Source organism: Carettochelys insculpta, chromosome 30, assembly GCF_033958435.1.
Source record: "Carettochelys insculpta isolate YL-2023 chromosome 30, ASM3395843v1, whole genome shotgun sequence".
In the NCBI taxonomy this organism is placed as follows: Eukaryota; Metazoa; Chordata; order Testudines; family Carettochelyidae; genus Carettochelys; species Carettochelys insculpta.
This window is the reverse complement of record NC_134166.1, coordinates 4,723,611-4,745,967: the sequence shown is the minus strand read 5'-3', so window position 1 is coordinate 4,745,967 and position 22,357 is coordinate 4,723,611. Positions and strand designations below refer to the sequence as shown.

The following is a 22,357-nucleotide window of genomic DNA, read 5'->3' as shown; positions in this document are numbered from 1 at the left end:
TTTACAGGTCCCCAATCAGCACGTGACATCCCATAAGCATCAGTCATTCTTCTAATTTGCACCAGCTTCCAATCAAGCAGCAGCAGCAGGGCTCCCCCTTCTGCTGTGCACACGGATGCCAGCAAAATCTTACCCCTGCTCTGGGTCCCAGTTTCAATAACATTGGCATAAAAGCGAGAGTAATGCCAGTGAGATCCTCAGAGTCAGGCTGGAATTGACACTGGACTAAAAGGACTGCAGCTGACTGGAGCTTGGCTGCTGGGCTAAAAATTGCTCTGTTGATGTTCAGGCTGGGGCTGGAGACTGGGTTCATGAGGTCCCAGAGCTCAGACCCTGCTCAACAGGGTTCCCTCTAATTTTTTCCATCCATGTGCAGAATAAATTTTATGTGCACCCAGGCATGTACAGATGTGCACCACCAATAGAAATGGAGGCTGCCAGCTGTGGGCGCTCTGCTAATCAGCTGGGTGGCACCAGAATATTTCCTGGGCAACCACTCAAGCACTCAGCTTACAGGGAACACTGCTGCCCAACCCTGACGGTCTACACAGAAATTTTCCAACCCTGCAGCCCAAGCTCTGCCAGGCCCAAGTCAGCTGACCTGGTCCAGCCACAGGAGTTTAACTGCTGTGTAGATAGACTCTCTAAGATCAGAATCTGCCCCTGGACCATGTACAGCCGTGAGACCACTACTAGATAGATGGGGGCCTCTGACATTCACTAACCTGAGCCATCCCCACCTGCCATTTGCCAGTGCTAAATGGGTGTGAAATCCTACTGCATCAGAAAGGGCAGCATTTGCCCTCAGAGTTGGTGTAGACGATAGCCCGAGGTGCAGGGCAGGGGGGATTCAAGAACTTCATCTTCCAGATGGATGGAATGGCACCTTTGGTGCAATGCACGCTCACAGAGCGAAAGACAACGTACACTCTCCTCCCCTCCCAAGTGCCTCTCTGCACATATCTGCAGACACTGTCTTGCCAGCCCAGATCATGGGTCTGATTCTCATTTATACCATCACCTCCTTTTAGCACTCTGGCTATGCAAAGAGCACTTACAGGGCGTACATTGCAGTCACACACCCTTTCGGACCATTTGCTAATGCCAAGGCCACGTAAAAGGATGTTGGTGTAAATATGAATTAGCTCAATCCCGCGAATTCATGTGCATGCAATCTCATTCACAATCTCACACAGATCAACTGTCTGTCACCCACGCGGTCTGATTACCTGCTCGCCTGCTCCACTGGAAATCAAGAACTTCTCCTGAAGCCAGTGGAGTTGCAGCGGAGGGGACCTGAGATCAGAATTTCACCCAGGTCTCACAAATACACAGACTGTCTCACGCACTGTGTTTTCTGTCTCTTACACACACACACACACACACATCCCAACATAATCATAAACACACAGTCTGCCTCTCACAACAACACGTTCCGTCTCTTTCATGCCCATGCAAACACACAGACTGCCTCACACAACATGTTGTGTCTCTTACATGCACACAAACACACAGATTGCTTCATGCAACACATGGTCTGTCTCTTACATGCACACACACACTGCCTCACCCAATGTGTGTTGTCTCTTATGCACACAGACTGTTTCACACAACGTGTTCTGTTTCTTATACTCACACACAAACACACAGACTCTCACACAACATGAGTTCTGTCTCTTACATGCACACACAAGCACACAGATTGCCTCACACGATGTGTGTTGTCTCTTACGTGCACTGACTGTCTCACACAACGTGTTCTGTTTCTTATACTCACACACAAACACACAGACTGCCTCACACAATGTGTTCTGTCTCTTGCACACCCAGACACTGCCACACACAACATGCTCTGTCTCTTCCATACACAGACTTCTTCACATAACACCTGTTCCATTTCTTACACCCCCAAACACAGCCAGTCTCACACCTTTTGTGTTTGCACACATACAAACACAGGCTGCCTCACGCAACACATCTGTCTCTTACACACATGCCACACAGATTGCCTCACACAACACATTCTAGCTCCTACACACGCGTATCCTTTGCCTTGTAGTTTGAGTCATCCTGACAGTGGAAGGAGCCTGCTAGCAAAGTGGATAGGAGCTGATCAGACAGAGAGTTCAGAGCCGCTTACCTGCCAGGCAGGTCTGTGTCCATCTCGATTTGATCCTTATTTCCCCCTAGAGCTGCCACACCTTCAACACTCAGCCCCTCTCAGTTCACTAAGACTCATCCCTCCCTTCACAAAATCCGGCACAGGCCCCCTCTGGTCGACATTGGAGCCTCTGGCTTGTGTGTGGGCGAGCCCCAGGCAGCTGGGGGAAATCTTATATCAAGACTGCTCTCAGAATAGGCTGGCCTTGGTGACAGCTTGAGTGGCAGCCTTGGGAAGGGGCTGGAGCTGTCTTCATCAGCCGGATGCAGTGAGAAGGAGAGAGGCAGGGGTGGGGGCTTGTCATCCACATGAGTGATGTCATCTTGAGCACTGATGCAGCCCCCTACTCCCTAAAAGGACCCCTCTATCTCCCTGGTGGCTGGGGCACTTATACACCGGGATAGGGATGGAGGATTTGGGTTAGGGGGACCTGACCCTGCACGCCAGCACGGGAAGCAGGGGGTTTGTTTTGCCGGGATCAGGCTTGTATTTACATAGGGACAGGGCGTTTAGTACAGCGGGTCAGATCCTCAGCCAGCACCAATTGATGTAATGGTGGGGGGAACCCCAGGGCTGTGCCCCTTAATGCCAGCCAAGGAGCTGGCCTGCTGCCTTCTCTCATTCCCTTCCTGGCTCCTCCTCCGCACCTGCCTAGGCTGCACAGTGGTGTGCTGAAGCCCACACTCAAGAGGGGTTCGGGGCAGAGAACTGCTGGGATGCGAATTGGGACACCTGCCTGCCAATGCCCTGTTGCTGTCCCAGTGCCCTGGATGGGCAAAGGATTTGGGGTGGGGGGACTCATGGCTCAAAGACTCCATCTACCCAACCCTGCTCCCTGCCTCGGAGCAGATGCCACCACAATCAAGGATCCTGAGGCCAGGGCTACCAGGCAGGAATAGACTGTGTGAATGCTGTCTTGGTCAGGAAGCAAAGCAGACCTATCCCTTGGCCATGTGGGTGAGAGAGACCTCAGTGGATTCTCAGGCATTCTAAGACCCATTTGTACCACTCGGGCTGCAAAAAGGAGTCTGAATGGGCCCACTTCTGACCCCTTTACATCAGCAGAGCAGGCTGGAAATTGAGTTTACACAAGACACTGTGTTGGTGTAGTTACACCAGTACAACATCGCCCTAGTGTGAACCCAGTTATAGCAGCGTAAAGGTGCTTAGCCCTGCTTGGCAAGGGGAATAACCTAGAATGGTATAAGGCACATGCCCAGGGGTAAGCAAAGTTTGAGGGGCATGAAATTTCATAAGGTGGGGGCACAGTATGATCGGCTGCTGGGTCTCAGCTTCACCCATCCTATTAAAATATTGAAATATGTTACTGTTTGGCTGTGTCTACACTAGCTCCCTACTTCGAAGGGAGGATGGTAAGTAGGGTGTTGGGAGATTATGAAAATGAAGTGCTGCGGTGCATATGCAGCACCTCATTGAGCTAATTCTCCCCTGCAGCAGCTCTGAAGTTTTAAACTTTGAAGTGCCGGCTCGTGTGTAGCTGTGGCTCACCCACCGGTACTTCAAAGTGCCTGGGCAACTTCCAAGTCCCTTTACTCCTCAAAATTTTGAGGAGTAAAGGGACTTTGAAGTTGCCAGGCATTTTGAAACACCATCGGGTGAGCTGTGGCTAGACGCGAGCTGGCACTTTGACGTTTAAAACTTCAGAGCTGCCGCAGGGAAGAATTAGCTCAATGAGGTGCTGCATATGCACTGTAGCACTTCATTAATAATCTCCCGACACCCTACTTACCATCCTCCCTTCGAAGTAGGGAGCTAGTGTAGACAAGCCCTTTTTGTGTATGTGTATTTACATTGATATCCCGATTAATGAAGTTTTTACATTCTACAGACTTATTTTCTTACACATGCCAAAAGTGTTTCTTTTTTATACAGTAAACTCTTTCATATCCTGCATTCTATCATTTGAAACTCTCAAAAAAACCCCGCATTTTAACCACAAATAACTTTTAGTTAGGTTTCCCATAAGTACAGTATAGTGAAAGTAAATACAAATAAATTCAGCAAATACGGTATAAGTTGACAATATACACTACTACTGTTGTTGGTAAATCAAGTACTCTGAATACATTTTTGTTTGTTTCTTAATATCTAACCTTGTTTTTCTTTAGTGTTATGCATGGCTAGGTATACCTCTCTCTTATCCAGAATATTTGAATATCCGGCAACCTCCCAGTCCTGGGGCTGCCGGATACAAAAGAGTTTCCTAGAATCATAGAATCACAAAACACTAGAACTGGGAGGGACCTCGAGAGGTCATCATGTCCAGTTCCCTGCCCTAATGGCAGGACCAAGCACTGTCTAGACCATCCCGGATAGATGTCCTGTATGAACATAACCAAAATTTCGGTCACTTTGTATGACATTAGACAGGCTGTGGGGTCTACTAACTGCGGGGTGAAAACTGGGGCCTGACCTAAGAAGTTTGCTCACCCCGACGTAGACATTATACTGGTGTAACTGTATCAGTAAAAAAAAAAAAGTCACTCCTCTCCAGACTGACAGGGTTATAGTGAGATCACATCAGCAATCAGGCCCTCAAGGTTTGCTGGCTCCAGTGTGGGAGAAGAAGTAGATTTGCTGTGGATCACTAACAAGGAAGAATTGCATAATGGTGAGCTGGAATCTTGGGTTCTAGCTATACCCAGCTCTGGTAGGTGGGGATGTAGGAACCAGGAGGCTGGTGGGAAAAGTGTGATCTAATGGTTACAGCAGAGGCCTCGATTGTCAGGATTCCTCAGTTTGTGTCTTAGCTCTGTGAGAGAAGTCGGGGTCCAGCTGTTGGAGTGGCAGGATGCCTAGGTTCTATTTTTAGATCTAGAGGTGGAAGGTGATCTGGTGGTTACAGGGTAGGACTTAGAACCAGGCATCCTGGCCTCTGGGCTTGCTTCTGGAAAGAAAGTGTGGTCTAGTGGTTACAGCAACAACGAGTGCGGAGCGACTGGAACTCTTGGGTTCTACTATTGGCACTGCTACACCAGGAGAATACAAATGACCTGCTCCATGAGGTACAAGAGAAGAGCAGATGTTTGCAGCCTGAAAAAAAAAAAATCTCCTGACCCAACATAAAAGCACCCTGTCAAGTGAGATAAGCCCAGCCTTGTGGTCTAAAAATATGGCTCCTTTATCATGTCCTGCAGTCAGGAATCCTAGATAGCTGATGGCAGAGGGACCCTTGCATAGCCAAAGGCCTTGACAGATAAAGTGTGTAACAGAGGGGAAGTCCCATCACCCTGCTCAGGCTGGGCTTGCATTAGAGAACATTTGCCTTCAGACAGCGTAGCAGCATCTATACTGATACACTGGGGAGATCAAACAGACACAGAGTCTCATTCTCTGATCCTGGGAATCACCCCCATGGCCACCTGTCAGCACAAAGGCACCTCAGTGCTTATGAGGCTCTGGGGTCAGAATTAAGGAGGTGCCTAACTCCCATTGCAAATTAGACACCTAAATGCCATTGAGGTTCTGGCTTCTCATGTAGCTGTACCCAGTAGGGAGTGACTGGTACTGTCCAAGTTTGTGCTGGATGAATGTGTTATAGCCCCATCTTGGGACCTTCATCAGCTTTTAGCTCTGAAGGTCCTTGGTTCGATCCTCGGCCATGCTGGCAACCAAAATCTGGGTCTATGGTGCAGATTTACTATATGCTGTTGCCCAAACCCCTCCACCATCCATGCTTGAATGCAGGTTTAAGAGCTTTCAGTGTGCTGGATCTGCACCCCTTCCTGCCCTCTTTCCAGTGTGGAGGTGCGGCATGGGCCTGTGTGCTTGCATCAGATATGCTGCACGAGTGCAAAACTGGGCCTGCACCAAAGTGCAGAGCGCCAGTGGAGCACATCTACCTTAGAAGCTTGCATCTCTGTCACTCATCACCTTAGTGATGTTCCCTAGTAGGGACAGGGCCTTAGCAATGTTCCCTCTATATTTTAACCCATCCGTGTGTGGAATAAATTTTATGTGCACCAAGGCATGTGCAGATGTGCACTACCAGAGGAAATATATGCTGCTGGCTGTGGGCACTGTGCTAATCAGCTGGGCTGCATTTGACTCTCTCCTGGGCAGCTTCCCAAGTAGTCAGCTTGCAAGGAAAACTGGGCATTGGAATCAACCCCAAGTTGCACAGCTGGACTGAAAACAAAGGCTGCGTCTACACGTGCACGCTACTTCGAAGTAGCGGCAGTAACTTCGAAATAGCGCCCGTCACGTCTACACGTGTTGGGCGCTATTTCGAAGTTGAAATCGACGTTAGGCGGCGAGACGTCGAAGTCGCTAACCCCATGAGCGGATGGGAATAGCGCCCTACTTCGACGTTCAACATCGAAGTAGGGACGTGTAGACGATCCGCGTCCCGCAACATCGAAATAGCGGGGTCCTCCATGGCGGCCATCAGCTGGGGGGTTGAGAGATACTCTCTCTCCAGCCCTTGCGGGGCTCTGTGGTCACCGTGGGCAGCAGCCCTTAGCCCAGGGCTTCTGGCTGCTGCTGCTGCAGCTGGGGGTCCGTGCTGCATATACAGGGTCTGCAACTAGTTGTTGGCTCTGTGTATCTTGCACTGTTTAATGAAAGTGTGTCTGGGAGGGGCCCTTTAAGGGAGCGGCTTGCTGTTGAGTCCGCCCCGTGACCCTGTCTGCAGCTGTGCCTGGCTCCCTTATTTCGATGTGTGCTACTTTGCCGTGTAGACGTTCCCTCGTTGTGCCTATTTCGATGTTGGACTGAGCAACGTCGAAGTTGAACATCGACGTTGCCAGCCCTGGAGGACGTGTAGACGTTATTCATCGAAATAGTCTATTTCGATGTCGCAACATCGAAATAAGCTATTTCGATGTAGGCTTCACGTGTAGACGTAGCCAAAGCAACTTTGCCCCTGTTTTTCATTTACCCCAAGGCCCTTTGCTTCACTCAGTCAGCATACAGAGGCTGAAAGTGGGTGGAAATTACAATTATTACTGATTTGTTATTGTAGGGTGGTTCGTGAGCCCTGGGATGCACGCATGACTTTTGTTCAGTGTAGGGTTACTTGCCAGGATCAGACGACAATAAATGTGTTATGGTACGGCAGCTCTGGGTGGCTGATTTGTGCAGGCTGATTTGTTATTGCAGAGTCATTCATAAAGATGGAGGAGCAGGCGGTGGTTTGTTTATTGTAGGGTTGCTGATAATGAACCAAGGAACTATAATCTTTATTTGTTTGTTATGAAAAACAACTCCAGAGCATTTGGTTTAAACAGGGTTGCCACCCACACCCAGACAGTAAAATTGCTGTGGACTTTGTAAATGGATGGGAAAAGTAGGGAGGTCAGATTTTGGTCTGCTTCAAAGAAAAAGTCCCTTTAAATATCCTTGACTTCTGCTTAACTGTATTATTTTGCCATTCCCCAGAGATAAGTTGCTAACCCTGTCGTGCATCCAAATCTTGAGTCACTTTCATGATGAAAGAAAAGAGGTAATTTGATGGCAGCCGCTGCATCTGAGCCTGGAGATTCTTCTGTGCTCCAGAGAATTGTCTCTTAGCAATAGGACCCAAGTGCCTTGGTTCGGCTTCATTCAATCCCCAGTGGCAAACGACTGAGCTTGTATTTCTTAAAAGGTGAAATGAGGGGTTAAGGCAGGGTGCTTCAGAGAAGAAATTAGCTTGGAGGTAATTATGCAGCTGGTTTTTGCCAAAGGATTAGCACAGTTTGCTGCTGTTTATTGAAGGATCTCCATCTCCACTCCCTATGAAACAGAAAGCAAAGTGTTTCACAGGTGGGGAAACTGAGGCACAGAGCTGCAGTGTGATTTTTTTCCAAGGTGAGACAGCAAGCCAGTGTCAGAGGTGGGAAGAGAATGAATGAATCTTGTCTTCCAGTCCCCTGCTTTATCCACTAGGCTATACTCTTCCTCCTAAAATAGGAACAGTACCCAGGAATCCTGGCTGTGCAAGGCAGTGTCATCTACTGAAAAGGAGGCTGGGGGTGGAGGGAGGAGGCATCAGGGCATCTGAGTTCTCTTCCTAGCTCTGCCATTGACTTGCTGGAGGATGGCTCTAGGGTTCAATTAGTTGCTGAGCCTGAAATCCCAGTTTGTGAAGGGATGGGAATCCAAATCACTGCCCCTTTGGGGGTCTCTGAGGTCCCCTCACTAGCATGCAACTCTGAGTTTTCCCCACCAAATCCCTTTCTCCAAGACTCTATAAACTCTGATTTGGGCTGACAGCAACTGCCTCTCCAAGAAGGCTTAATTAGCATCCCAATATTAGCCACTCATTAGCAGTTTTCACTTGTGTTCATGGCAGCTGTCGCCATGACATCCCCACAAGGGTGGAAGAGTCAATGGACAGCTTAAAGAAATGAAGTATAAAAAAAAAACCCCACAACCAGCTCCATCTTTTGCTTTGCCCATGGCTCATTAGCCTAGAGAGCTCATTTCCTGCTCCTAATGATGAGGAGATGGCTTCAAGGAGCGGCATGAGGACCAGGGGAAATGGAGGTAGTAAGAGCATCTCGTTAACAAAGCATGGCAGCAAAAGATAGGAGGGTTCAGTCAGTCTGCCTGTCTGTTTGTCTGCATCCCACTGCTTCAGACTCTGCTGCTGCTATTAGTCAAGTGGCTGTTTACCAGGTTGTCTGTGGTTTCTGGACATGTTCCTATAAGACACAAGGAGGGTGCGGGTAAATGCAGAGCCCTTGAGGTACCTCCTCTGCTTCTGGAGCATCCCGCATTGGCTGAAGTTGGGTCAGGATATGAGATGAAATGGACCAGTCTAGACAGTCTGTTCTTGGCCAGACTGGTTGATGTACTAGATCTTGATTACACATTCTAGATACTAGTTTCTGGACTATGTCACCTGTATGAGATAAATTGTTCTAGATGCCCATTCTAGACCACTCCAGACTCGAAGGATGATGCTGGATGGTTTTGTTCTAAGCTGCCCCAAAGTAGAAGAAGAATGATACCAGGCTAGGTTGACTGTTCTAGGTGGCTTTTTCTGACAGGATCAGCAATGTAGTTTTGGGTGACCTATTGTAGATTGTTCTGAAATAAATAGGAAGCTCTAGATGGCCTGTGCTGACATAACACTTTCTGTACATTTTGTTATCCTGCCAGTAGCTCAGGCAGGATGCTGAATGGCCTTTAGAGGATTCTCTGATGCAATCTGGAGTCATCTTTCAGCTTTGCCTTTCATTACAGGACAGAGGGGTCAAAATACTGGCGCTGGAGACAGAACAGTTGAGTTCTGTTCCTGGTTCCAATGGGGAGTCACAGGGTGACCTGGGACAAATCACTTCACCTTGCTGTGCCTCAGTTTTCCCGCTGTAAAATGGGAAATAGGCTGCTGACCTCCTCAGTAAAGCACTTGGAGACTTGCATATGGAAAGAGCAACACGTTACCATTACACGGCACTTTGAGATCCTGAGAAGGAAAAAATTCTAGAAGAATTCAGAATGTGACGATTAAACACGGAGCACATGCTTCTCAGAGCCTCAGGAGGTTTAGCAGACCCTACCAATGCCGTTAAAGAAGAATATTCGATGATGTTGATTTACTTCCATAGGCTAATTCAGATTTTTATAATAGGGAGCCAACAGAGCTGAGCTGTTGTATTGTTCTGGAGTTATTACTGTATTGTGGTGTTTGTACCTAGCACCAGGGCCGGACCATATGTGCTAGGTACAATCATAGGGCAAGACAGTCTCCGTCTGAAAGAGCTTCTAATTTAAATATAAGACAAGAGGCAACAGCTGGATTCAGACAGTTCAATGGGAGAGCCCAAGGAAACAGTGAGACAAGACTGGCTGGTGAGAGATGCTGATGTATCAGCCCACCAGCAGCCTAATCGGCGCCAGGTTATTTGTGGGCAGTGCTCTTAGCGCAGTAGGCTCAGTAGTTTCTGTTAGCCTTGTAGGTTGCTCATAATGAGGAGGTAGTAAAAGCAGGGGTAGGTCATAACTCCCAGGGCTGGTGGAGTCTTATTGGCCTCCTGTTATCAGATCTGCTGATGGTGGTGGGGAGCAATTGCCCTGGGGCGCAGCAATTTTAAAGGGCCCAGGACTCCCAGCTGCCACCCTGCTGCAGTGGCATGGAAGAGAGCCACTATGGGAGAGCCCCACAATGCACGCTCTGGCCTACTCTAAGGGCTGTCAGATGGACAGGGAGTGATGGAGTTTGGCCTCCACCCAAGGCCCTGCTCTGTCCATCCAAAGCCCCACCCCTTCTGGGCCCCCCTGCCTGTTGTATCTCCTTGTTCTCAGTCCTAAAAGGAGAGCCAATTTCTCACTGGGGATGGTGGGACTGGGGAGAGGGGGGTCACGCTAACCCTATGTCCACCCCTACAGTAGCCTTCCATGTTCCTTTCAGTTGCTCATTATGTGGGCAACCCCCTCCCCGGAGTACTTTTTACAGGTGAGCAGCTTGCCAGGCTAGCCATTCGGATGGGGGTGAACAGACTGGTGTGCTGGCCAAATCAGTGCTCGCTCTTTAACGTGATGTGCTAGGTATTTCGGAGGGGCCACAGTGAGTTAGCCCCTGCCATAAAGAGCCCTGATGAGATTAGGGCTGCGTGGATGAAGCGTGACCAAATTCTTTAATCCAGATGAAAATTAGAATGAGATGCTCTCAAGCATTAATGTCTGAGAGATGCAGAAATTCTTATGATGTCAGTGGGCCAGATCCCACACTGGTGTCAGTAGGCTTGGCTCCCTGGGCAGGAGCCCCAAATGGTGTAAATCAGTGTCACTCCATTGAAATCAAGAAGGTTATACCAATTTACACCAAGACCCTCTCACAGTGTGATTGACTTGACTTTTACCATCAATTTATATGCATCTGTTGAAACTATGGTGCTACGCCAGGAAGGGCGGGTAGCCTGGGAGGATGTGGGGGATGGCAGTTCCTCCAGCCTTTGATTGAGAAAGTGGTGGAAATTTGGAACCAGCTCCACAGCTGGTGTAAATCAGCATAGCGTCATTGACTTCAGTGGAGTGACATTGACTTACACCAGGAAAGGGATCTGGTCCAATTCCCGGTGTAATTCCAATGCAGTTGTGCTAATTTATACCAGGGTGTGGGGAGGGGCAGAGATTTGGTCCATTAATTCTACTGCAGTTATGCTGATTTACACCGGGTGAGGTGGGGGAATCTGGCCGTCCTTTTTTATGTACAGTTGCAGGAAGAAACAAACATACTTAAGCTGACAGGGGCCAAGTGCCATGTGATGGTTACCATGGTAACAGAAAGCTTTCTGACAGGGTCTGTCTCTGGGTGATGCAATCCAGAGCTGGAGGTTTTGTTCTGTAATAGCAAAGCTTTTATCACATACAATGGTTGCGGAGGGTGCAGAGCGGGGAGATATTTGTCTTTCAGCCCCCTTGGCAGCAATCTGAGCTCCTTGTTGTGGCATGGTTGTTTTGTTATTGCATGTCTCTTTAAAATTCTGGGGCCACCTCCAACCTTTCAAATGCAAAGAGACAACAGGCAAGGGGACAATAACTCAGATGGAAAGGTCACTCCATCCTAGACAGGTTGAGTGGGGATGAAGTTGGGGTGGGATAGGGGAGAGGAGATGGTGAAGGAGGATTAACTGCAGCTTCCATGCACATCCTTCATTGGACTAAATACCACAGTATCTATCTATCTATCTATCTAATCATAGAACTGGAAGGAACCTCAAGAAGTCATCTAGTGTACTGCCCTGCACTTGTGAGAGGACCAAGCACCATCTAAACTAGCCCTTTTTTTCTAGCCCACTCTTAAGCATCTCCATTGATGGAGATTTTACAATCTCCCCAGGCAATTTATTTCAGTGCTTAACCACCCTGACAGGTAGGAATTTTATCCTAATGTCCAACCTAAACCTCCCTTGCTACAATTTAAACTCATTGCTGCTTGTCCTATCCTCAGAGATTAAGGATAATAATTTTCCTTCCTCCTCCATGTATCAGTCTTTTAGGAACTTGAAAGATGTTATCATGTCCCCCCTCAGACTTCTCTTTTCTAGGCTATTATATGTAATTAGTATTTTTTAGCATTACATTGCGGTAGCACTTCAGGGCTGGCCAGCGCTCTGGCTGCAATGTACCAAGTGCTCTACTTGGATGGGGAGAGAACGAGAGAGAGAGTACGTGTGTGTGTGTGTGTATGTATATTCATACGTACAAACGTATTATTAACCTCAGACTCTTATATAGCACCTTTCACTGCTAGATCTCAAAGCATTATAAAGAGGTGATCGGATTCTTGTGCCCCCATGTACAGCAGCTCCAAGACCAAACCATATTATCCAAACTGCTTTATTGTTTAGGGACCACAAACAGAACCAAAAAACCAGTCCCTGCTTCAGTTTCCTTCCAATCTAAGTGAGGGTACGTCTACACTTACTGGAAGATTGACACAGTGGCAGTTGATCTTCTGGAGTTTGATTTATCATGCCTAGTGGGGGCTACGCTAAATCAAATGATCAGGGCTCCACCATCGACCCTAGTATTCCTCACTGTCATTGACCTGCCATCGACCTCCTGCTGTGGGGATGGCAGGACGAATGGATTTCTGACAAGTTGTCTCCAGCTATGCAATTCACATAGCTAGCTGTCTTACATCTGTTTTTCACTTTGGCGTTGACCTGGCTCAAGTGGCCATATGCAAGCAGACTTGGCTTCCTGGAAAATGCAGGCATCTTAACTTCTTTGCTCTGCTCAGCAAAATGTCATTTGCTTTTCGCATGACTTATTTTTTGAAAATCTTTCTTTCAAAAGTGCCTGTGAAAATTCCCTCCCACTTCCTCTACCGGTGCAAAAATGAAAACCAAGCACAATAACTCCACACATGCCGTTGCCAGAATGTCAGAAGGGTTTATGCCACAGCCAGCAGCCGCAGCCGTGGGATCCCTGGCTAGGGGGACATTTTTGCATAAATGTGGAACGTGGGACTTAGGTAAATTTGGGACTATCCTGCACATTGCAAGACGTCTGGCAACCCTAACATCAGGCTTCGGGGGAAGGTGGCATATGGTGGATTTGTTTTGTAGTTTGGTTTTATGCTGCAAAAACCAAACAAAACCAAGAGAAACAACAAAAATGTGTCTTAATTTGGGGTAGAGGGAGGACAGACACCATTTTCCTTCAAAAAATGTTTTTATGGGCAATTTTCCACAGTAACTAGGTGCAATGCGACCAGATCAGCTGCAGAAATAGGACCGTGATGCAGTGGCAGCGGGGGGCAGAGCACGCGGGAGAGACGTGGAATGTGCTTTCCAGGGCAAGGGCCCTGGAGGACTCAAACTTTATGGTTTAAACGCCTGGGTGAATTTCTCCTCTATGGTTTAGCGCAAACCCAGAGCGCCCGGAGAGGGGTGAAGGGTTTTACTTCCGGGAAAATGGCCGCCCCCATTGCAGAGCCGGGCATGCGGGCGCAGGGAAGGAATGCGGCTTGATGGTGAGTGGCGGCGTGTGCGGAGCCGCGGGGGCTGGAGACCCTGGGGTGAGCTGAAATCTGGGAGCTGGATGGGTAGCTGAGGGGGTTGGAGAGATAAGGATGTGAGGTTCGAGAGCCAAAGCGGGGAATTGGATGGGGGATGCTGGAAAGCCGGAGGTGAGTATATTGGATGTGGGGCTGGAAAGATGAACGAGGGGATTGGATGTGGGGGCTGGAGAGCTAAACGGGGGATTAGGTGGGGGGATTGGATGGGGAGACTGGCGAGCTAAAATTGAGAGAGGGATTTAGGATGTTGGAGGTGGGGATTGGATGAGCATTGGTGGTGGGACTGCAGGGTATATAGGGGTTCAGAGTGCGGGACATGGAAATAACCTGTTACCAGGACCAGTATCATTGTCTTCATTTTACAGATGGGGAAATTAAGGCACAGGGTAGTGAAATGATTTGCTGAAGGTCATCCAGCAGTACAACGGTAGAATTGAAAATAGAATCCAGGTTTCCTGAGTGCCAGTCAACTGGGCCACACTGTCTCTAGGCCCATTTGCTGCTCAGTACAAGTGATCATTTCAGCATGTGTGATTAGGGAACACTTTTCTTTGACAGATAGATGCATAGGGAGGCCTGGAAGCTGTAGGACTCGGGTAGCATCAAGCTTTGGAAGAGTCACCGAAGTCCACCATGAGCAGCTCCCTGCAAAGGAAGACCAGGGGGATGAAGTTTGCAGAGCAGCAGTTACAAAGGCATGGCTGGAAACAAGGTACAGGCTTGATGTAGCCAAAAAGCAAGTGTATGAAATAATGACTGGTTTTGACATGGACTGGGAGCCCGTTTGCTCCCTGTCCCCTGACAAGGCCCAAGGGACACTCAGTCCAATTTAAATGTGACACGTTCAAAATATGTGAATAACTTGTTCATACAACGTGCCATTGGACTGCCAAATTCCTTGCCACAAGATGTCATTCAGGCCCAGGTTCAAAGGGGCAAGGGGTGCATATGTAGACAATAAGAATGATCACATTTATAATAAGTTAATGAGAAAAAAAATTTGAAGGGATATTGAATCTCCTGCTTTAGGGTTTAAGAGAATCTCTGTTTTATGAGGGTTAGGGAGAAACCTTGCCCAGAACAGGTTATCCCAACAGGGTAGGATTTCTTGCACTCTCCTCTGAACCAGCTGATGTTGCCCATGGTTGGACACACATGATGATGATTCTTGTGCTCACAACATTGTGGCTGTGGCTATGCTAGCCCCTGCCTTTTGGAAGGAACATGCTAATGAGCCGCTGTGGCAGGTGCCAATGAGGTGCTACCATGAATATGCAGCACCTCATTGGCATAATGGTGGCTGCGTGTGTTTCAAAAGTGCTGCTTTTGAAACACACACTGCCTATGTAGCTGGGGCCTTTTGAAAGGACCCCTGAACTTCAAAAGCCCCTTCTTCCAGAAACCAAATGGGAAGAAGGGGCTTTCAAAGTCTGGGGAGTCCTTCCTAAAAGCCCCTGTCTACACGGACAGCATGTGTTTCAAAAGCGACTCTTTCAAAACATGCGCAGCTGCTATTATGCTAATGAGGTGCTGCATATTTATGGAAGCGCGTCATTTGAATCTGTCAAAGTGGCTCATTATCATGCCCCTTCCGAAAGGTGGGGGCAAGTGTAGTCACGGCCTGAGTGTCATGGCTGAGTGTCATGGCTTCTCTGGCTGTTCCACTTCCACGCAAAGTGCCTGCTGGATCCTTGTCCCTTTCTAGTGCCTGAACCATGAAAGAGGTTTTTTGGTTCTGCAGCTGGTTAGTCCTTCAGCTTAAGGTGATTGTGGTTTTAGATTAAGAGGTCCTGGGTTCAATCCCCACCTGTGAGCCCTCCAAGCCCCACTACACAAGGGAAGCTCTGCATTTATCTTGCTGTGCTCTCTTTAGGTAAAGGGCTGGGGAAGCGAGAGGACGGCATCTCTGAAGCCGTCAAGGTGAAAGTGAAATGCGACACAGCTGGGGTAAGGGAGAGCTGCTGTATACAAGCAAAATTTAGCATCAGGAGACTTAGATTGGGAAGTGCTGTGCCCCTTTGGGCTCATATGTAGATGGGGTGCTCTGTGGGCTGAGTGCTTCTGGGGCCCACAAACAAGCCACGGACCCTGAGTTGCTGGTTTAAACGAAGCCCAGTTGCCATCTGGCTGCTTCTTGGAATGAGGTTGGTGGGTCTCAGCCCAATTCCTAATGGGAAAAGTCTGTGGAAATCACAGGTTTGTCTTACTTTTCTGGGCCCTCTTAATTCCTATTGTTCAAAGGCCCTTGGTGTCTCCTGGATTGGCAAGAGGGAATCAGCTGTTCCCTCTTTGCTGTCTTCCTTCCCAGAGCTCTCTCTGCCACTGCTAGGCCAACAGATAAGGTTGCCTTTAAACTGGCTTCACCCCTAGCTGAGCTGTCCCAGCCTATTGCCAGCCCAGGGCTTTCCCTTTCCCACACATACAGGTCAAGATCCTTGAACATCCCATTCTCACAAAAACTTTGTTTTGTTTAAAAAAAAAATAGCAGGACCCAGAGTTTGGCAGGGCGGGAAAAGATCCTGACAGCCACGAGTGGTCCTTTTGGATCAGCAGATCCCAGGAGCAAGGCCAGGCTTTTTAACCCTTTCTTTTCTAATCCAGGTGGGCCACGACCCCTCAGAGCAATTCACTTTCCATTGGTGGGACCACCTCTTCAACAAGTCAGCTGCGAATATCTCTGTGGAGGCCGGGCAGGTACAGGAGGAAATTGGGGGATCCGGGAAGTCTGGATGTCTGATCCAAAGGCTAAAAGTGGCCAATGCCAGGTTACAGATGTGGCTGTATAGGAGACATTCCTAGAACAAAGCCTGGTCCAGTTCTCTTCTCCATAAATACTTTGGGCGTTTTCCTTGGCCGTAGTTGTAGTAAATGAAGCTCCTGTAACTCGTCCAATAGTGTTTGTCTCCCTCTGCACTCAGGCCTCTGGCACTGTGTCTGTTACAGCCCCCAGCTATAGAGTCTGGCTGCTGAGCTCAGTCTGTAGTAATTCCTGAGTTTAGCTCAGGAGATCTGTTTCAGTCGTGGTGGTGGCTGTCATGTAAGCTCTTAAGGACAATGTATCATGCTGGGCTTCACAAAGGGGGCTCAGTATCTTAGCCTTTTTAAGGATGGGGAAACTGAGGCGATATGACTTGCCCAGAGTCAATGCCAGAGCTGGGAGTGGAACTCCTAAGTGTCCTGCTCCCTGTACACACACCACAAGACCATCCATGGACTATGATCAGGAAAAAAAACATTCAAGTGGATTATTTATTTCCTTTTTGTTCCTTGGTCCAAGGGTCTCACGTGGAAAGGTGCTGGGCTGAGTGGCAGGACAGTGGCTTTCTCTTTTTGCTGCAGCTGCTGATTTGCTGGGCTGGCTTGGGTGTGGTGGTCTTCCTCAGAGAAACAGGCAAGCAGACAGCTGAGGCTTCTGAGCCACCTTGGCAAAGCGACTGAAGGGCTCCCTTGTTGTGACACTAGTGAAAAACTCAACACCCATTAGGCAACTGGTGTGCAGAAAACACAGTCTGTTTTACCGAGCAGTATTGTCTCTGCCCCCTTCTGAGTTTGTCCATCAGTCATCGCCTATCTCCAAGATTAGAAGCTATCTGATATGGAAACAATCTTTCTTCTGTCTTTGTGCAGCACGTACCACCATAGGGCTGTGAGCCAGGACTCCTGAGTGCTACAGGTTGAACCTCTCTAATCTAGAACTCTCATCTGGCCACATCTGTAATCTGGCATGATTTGTTAGCCAGATGAGCACTTATCATAGGTGTGGCCAAGTTTCCCATGGTGCTATAAAGCTTGTTTACAGGCACCATCCCTGGCTCTCAGTCTTCTGTGCTGCTGTTTAGCTGTAATTTACCCCTAAATGTCTTGTAAGAGCCCAGTAAACAGTGGGAGTGTCAGTAATGCTGCTAAACAATATTGACTTCCCACGGTCCGACAGATTCTCTGCCGGCACCGGTCCAGTCCCAAGGGTGCTGGACAAGAGTGGTTCAACCTGTATTGCTGTACAGAAAATACAAACACCCTTCAGGAATGGTCTAGTTATCACATGGTCCTGTCTTGAGTGCAGAGGATGGGACTAGATGACCTCTTGAGGTCCCTTCCCGTCCTACGCTTCTGTGATTCTACGACGCATAGTCTATACGTGTGCAATAAGGAACATGATTATTAAACCATGTAGTGGCCTGTAGTGGGGCATGGCTGATCACACAATACCTGTTCCAATCCCTCTTCAGAATGGCATCCAAATGAAAAAGCTCTCTGAGCAGGACGCAATCAGCAACAAGAAACCGTGCAAAGTGCCGAGCACCAGGAGCATGTTGTATGGCCGCTTTGTGAAGGTAACAGGGCACGTGGGTCAGTGTTTGTGAGTTCCCTTCAAAGCAGATGAGCTTGTGCTCTGTCAGCTGTAACACTGTGTGTTTCTATAGCACCTTCCCACTGTGCTCTGTAAACTACACACATGCTTCAGACACTGCTGGGATGCAGCCACCTTTGGGGTGAAACAAGTCAACTCTCTGACAGTGCAGATAATGCACACCAAGTGTTAAAATGCAGCCACTTCTGGAGTGGAATATGGAAGCTGGACAGCATATAAAGCTGCTGTATAGGGTTTGCACTCTTGGAACTGACATGCAAGTGCCTCTGGGGTAAAACAAGGCAGAAGCCTGTGCACAGGGATCAGGCTTCCAGAGCCGAAATGCTGCTTCGTCTGGAGTCAGGTGCACAGCTGCTCTGACACCTGCCCTGCAACTCTGCACTGCAGTTTAGGAGCAGTAGGAAGAAGGTTGTATCCATTTGAAGCTGTGGGGTGGGTTGGGGGCAGTGTTCCCTATAATTTTCTTCATCCATGGGTAGAATAAATTTATGTGCCCTCAAGGCATGTGTGGATGTGCACCACCAATAGAAATAGATGTTGCTGGCTATGGGTTCTCTGTCAATCAGCTGGGCGGCACCTGAATCTCTCCTGGGCGGATGCCCAAGCACTCAGCTTACAGGGATCACTGGTTGTGGGCGGGAAGAAGTTTGCTGGGATACCAGGGCTAATGACACAGAGCCCATAAATGGGGCACTACCTCCTCCGACCTCCACACCCGCCTCTTCAGGAGCCAGGGGAGTGGAGCCTGGGCTGCGTTTCATAGATTTCCAAGGCCAGACGGGACCACTGTGATCATCCACTCTGAGCTGGCGTGCACAGGCCAGAGACTTGCCCCCAAGTCGTTGCGAGAGCAGGTCTCTTGGAAAATGTAACAACTGTCAGGGATGGAGAATCCCTCACAACTCTGGGTAAATTAGGCTAGCGGTCAGTTACTGTCCCCATTCACAATGTACATCTTATTTCCCATCGGACTGCACCTAGCTTCAGCTGCCATAGACCTTTCTCTGCTTGACAGAAGAACCCATTGTTCTGTTCCCCACCACCCCCGATACATATAGACTAGGCTCAACTCACCTTTTAACCATCTGTTTAAGCTAAATGTGGGATGAGGAACCTGAGACACAGAATGAGCCCATCCCTTGCCTGAGGCCAAGCTGGGGATAGCACCCTGGAGTCCTGACTTTGTCTAATCTGCAATTCTGCCTCTTTGGAGAAACGCCTTCCCCTCCCCACCATCACACACACACCTGCAGCGTGGACTTTGGGGTGGGGGGCTGTCTCCTGTGTCTGGTGATTGCTGACTGCGCCTGTCTCTGTCCCAGGCAGCCACGCTGACAGCGGGAGGGGAGGAGCCAACGAAGCAGGTTTCCACGTCTGAGAGCAGCGAGGACGAGGAGATGGACCTGTCGACGGCTAGGAAGTGAGTGCCCAGCCAGGCGTGGGAGCGGCAAGCGGCTGTTCTGAGCCACTGTGCTGGGGCATGTGATAAAGGCCCTGCCACGGGACACATCTCTGCTCAGAGGGCCAGATCCTGTGTGAACAGACTGTACCACCAGGAGGTTGGGATGGGGGGTAGTCCTACTCCATGGCCTGATTCTCTGTTGTCCTAGAGCCCATGGTCTGTCCCCTGCAGTACATAAGGATGGCCCAGGGAATGAACCATTTCTGCAGCGGTTCTTGGTGGTACCCTACAAGTGGGACAGCCAGTGCTCCCCCTCCTGGCTGGGACTGGCGAGCACCAAGAGGTGGAGATGAGCAACTGTCCCTGCCTAGGGGCAGGGTAGGGCACAGCGTGGTCCCCTGACTAGAGCAGCACTTGGGAGCGCGCTCTGCTTACCCCAGCCCTGTTCTCGTGGCAGCTGCAGTGCGGGGCCCTGACCCACTCCCCAGCCAGCCTCTAAGTAATTCATCCAGGCCTGAAGGGCCTGGGCAGGCATATGTGTGTGATTGCCATGGGGGCTGGAGATGGCAAGGATATCCCATGCTGTGTCCTGCTGCTTGTGGCCAATTGGCTGCAGCTGCCATGGGTGAAGTGGGAAATTGGTGGCCTAGAGGCATAAGGGCCCCATCCAGGTTCCCCAGTCGGGGGCGGGGGGTGAAGTGCAGACCCCCATTTTACAGATGGGAAAACTGAGGCACAGGGAGACTAAATGACTTGCTCAAGGACACCCAGCAGAACAGTCTTGCAAGCCACGTCCGATTGGTTCCTAGGGGATGGTCTCTGGCATCTGTGGGCGAAACATCAGTAAGCCTGGAAACGCCTGACTTTCCCGATGGAATTTCCCCCTCCACGGCCTTATGCACATCGCAGGTGGCGGGGTCCTAGGTTCCTCTTCCTTTGGGTATCCAGCGTGGCCGACGGAAGCACTGCAGAGCACGACCCTCGAGCTGTCATCACCCCGTGAGGCCTTGCACTAAACTGCCTTGTTTCTCTCCCCAGGCTGACGGACGAGGAGCTGGTCCGAGCCTGCGGTGGCCGCACGGCGCACAAGTAAGTGGGCAGGACAATGTGGCTGGTACTGTCTCTGGAGGTGCTTCCAGGGTCCCTCACAGCCCTGGTGCCTGCACGGCTGCGGGAGTCCCACTGAATGAACTGCCTTTCTTGTAGCTCACAGCTCCAGGACTGTAGCATCCTGGGGCTGGCGGGGAGGTTGTTTGGTTCCAGGGACCTGTCCCCAGATGTGATGGGGCTGAATTCAGACTTTATTTTCTGCCCCCAGTGGCATACTGCCCCAGCTCCCTGCTAATGAGAAGTCCCCCCAGCAAGACCTGTTCTGACTCCCCTGATGCTTGGAATCTGTACCCATCACTGAGCACCATTGATCCCTAGACTTTCTGCTTCCCCTCCATTCTGCAAGCTGGAGACAGTCTGCCCCGCCTCCAGGCATAGCGTTGTGTCCAGGACACATCCTCGGACCCAGGAGTTATGGAGAGGTGGGAGGGAACTGGAGCCCAGTTCAGGAAGTGGAAAGTTGTGGGGCTGTTCCACACACCCCAGCTGGCTGCCACGGGCACCAGAAAGCTGGCTAGTCCCCAGCATCCTGAGACACCAGCCACAATCCTCCTGTTGGATGCAGCTGTAGCGGAAGCAGAGAAGATGCCTTTCAGGAATGACTTCTGAGAGGACAATGACGGGTCTCCCAGGCTGAGGCATGATCTCTCCTTTGCTGTTGCTAACCCTACCTATCCTTGTGTTCTGCCCAGGGGAGCCCGTCATGGTCTGACCATGAGTGCCAAGCTGGCTCGACTGGAAGAGCAAGAGCGAGCCTTCCTGGCTAAGTATGGCCAGGAGCAGAGAGGCCGCACCCCAGAGCATCAACAGGAGGCCACGTTGGAGGCTTCAGGCCTGGAAAGTAGCAGCCCGGCTGAGAGGAAGACCAAGAAGAAAAAGTGGAAGAGATCCCCATGGAGGGCGGGTTGTGCTGAGGCTCAGGGGAGCCCAGACCCAGCAGGGGAAGAGAAGCAGGCCGGGAAGAAGAGGAAAAAGAAGAAAGAGGGTTGTGAGAGCCGGTTGCTGGATTCAAGGGAGCAGCAGCTGATGGGGGCAGTGGAGCAGCCTGAGAGCGGGACAGCCCGGGATGGCCCTGGGAAAAGGACCAAAAAGAAGAAAGCGAGAAAGAGGCAGGTGCAGTGAACAAGGCCTCAGACTTTGAGTGAGGTGCCGCCCTCAGTGTTGCTACAGCCCCACCACACCTATCTGCTGCTGCAGGGCCTCTTCCCCTTCGGGCAGGAACAGCTCTGCAGCCCACTTCCCCTGATGCTCGCCCGTGGGGCTGGCTGCTCTGCACACGAGTGTGTGCCAGGAAAGATGTGGCTCTGGCTCCTTGGAAAGATCCACTGTGGAGTGTGTACCTGGAATGGGCTTTTCCCCACCACCACCTAATCCTGAAGAAGCCCTGATGCTGCTGGAGCCTGGCTTGAAACTGACACTTACCCCAGGAAGCAGATACACTCAGGGCTTGTCTACACAGCAGGTTATTACCTCACTAAGCCAGGATGTGCTCTGAGATTTCAGTGCATTGCAGCAGTGTCATACCCTGGCCTGCTACACAGTAACATGCTGTATAGATTAACCTTTGACCCTGCACAAGGCGGAGCAAAGAGACTAAAAATCCCACTGGTGGCATGGATCACAACTCCCCCTTGCCAGGGAATCAGCTGTTCTTGAATGACTCCTTTCTCCAGGTTTAGAAATCCCGTTTGGGTGCTGCTGCCCACCCAGGGTTGCAGCTGCTGTGAGCTCGGGGGGAGTTCTGCTTGTTGATTCCATGGGACCAGGATTTCCCCCACCACATCTGCAGCCTAGGGCGGTTGCACAGGAATGGATGGGAGGAGAGGGAAGGAAAGG

At 50.0% G+C, this 22,357-nt stretch overlaps 1 protein-coding gene across 4 annotated transcripts; it reads left to right on the top strand.

Annotated features, from left to right (window-relative positions):
• The first annotated feature begins 13,536 nt into the window (after positions 1-13,536).
• GPATCH4 (G-patch domain containing 4) lies at positions 13,537-22,232 on the top strand. 4 transcript variants are annotated; one of them, XM_074981120.1, is made up of 8 exons: positions 13,537-13,592; positions 14,196-14,349; positions 15,511-15,584; positions 16,239-16,331; positions 17,867-17,971; positions 19,332-19,429; positions 20,450-20,500; positions 21,214-22,232. In XM_074981120.1, exons 2-8 carry the CDS (start codon positions 14,271-14,273, stop codon positions 21,641-21,643), a joined length of 930 nt encoding a protein of 309 aa, XP_074837221.1. In that variant the 5' UTR covers positions 13,537-13,592; positions 14,196-14,270; the 3' UTR covers positions 21,644-22,232. The 4 variants fall into 4 exon arrangements, with proteins under 4 accessions (XP_074837221.1, XP_074837222.1, XP_074837223.1 ...); XM_074981121.1 differs by having other exon boundaries at positions 13,564-13,637; XM_074981122.1 differs by having other exon boundaries at positions 13,575-13,592; positions 14,200-14,349.
• The last annotated feature ends 125 nt before the right edge of the window (positions 22,233-22,357 follow it).

Excerpts from the sequence above, each read along its gene's own strand:
- GPATCH4 (XM_074981120.1), top strand. The coding sequence starts at position 14,271 with ATGAGCAGCTCCCTGCAAAGGAAGACCAGGGGGATGAAGTTTGCAGAG. Across the intron at positions 15,585-16,238 it reads TGAAATGCGACACAGCTGGG|GTGGGCCACGACCCCTCAGA; the intron begins GTAAGGGAGAGC and ends TTTCTAATCCAG. Across the intron at positions 16,332-17,866 it reads TCTCTGTGGAGGCCGGGCAG|AATGGCATCCAAATGAAAAA; the intron begins GTACAGGAGGAA and ends ATCCCTCTTCAG.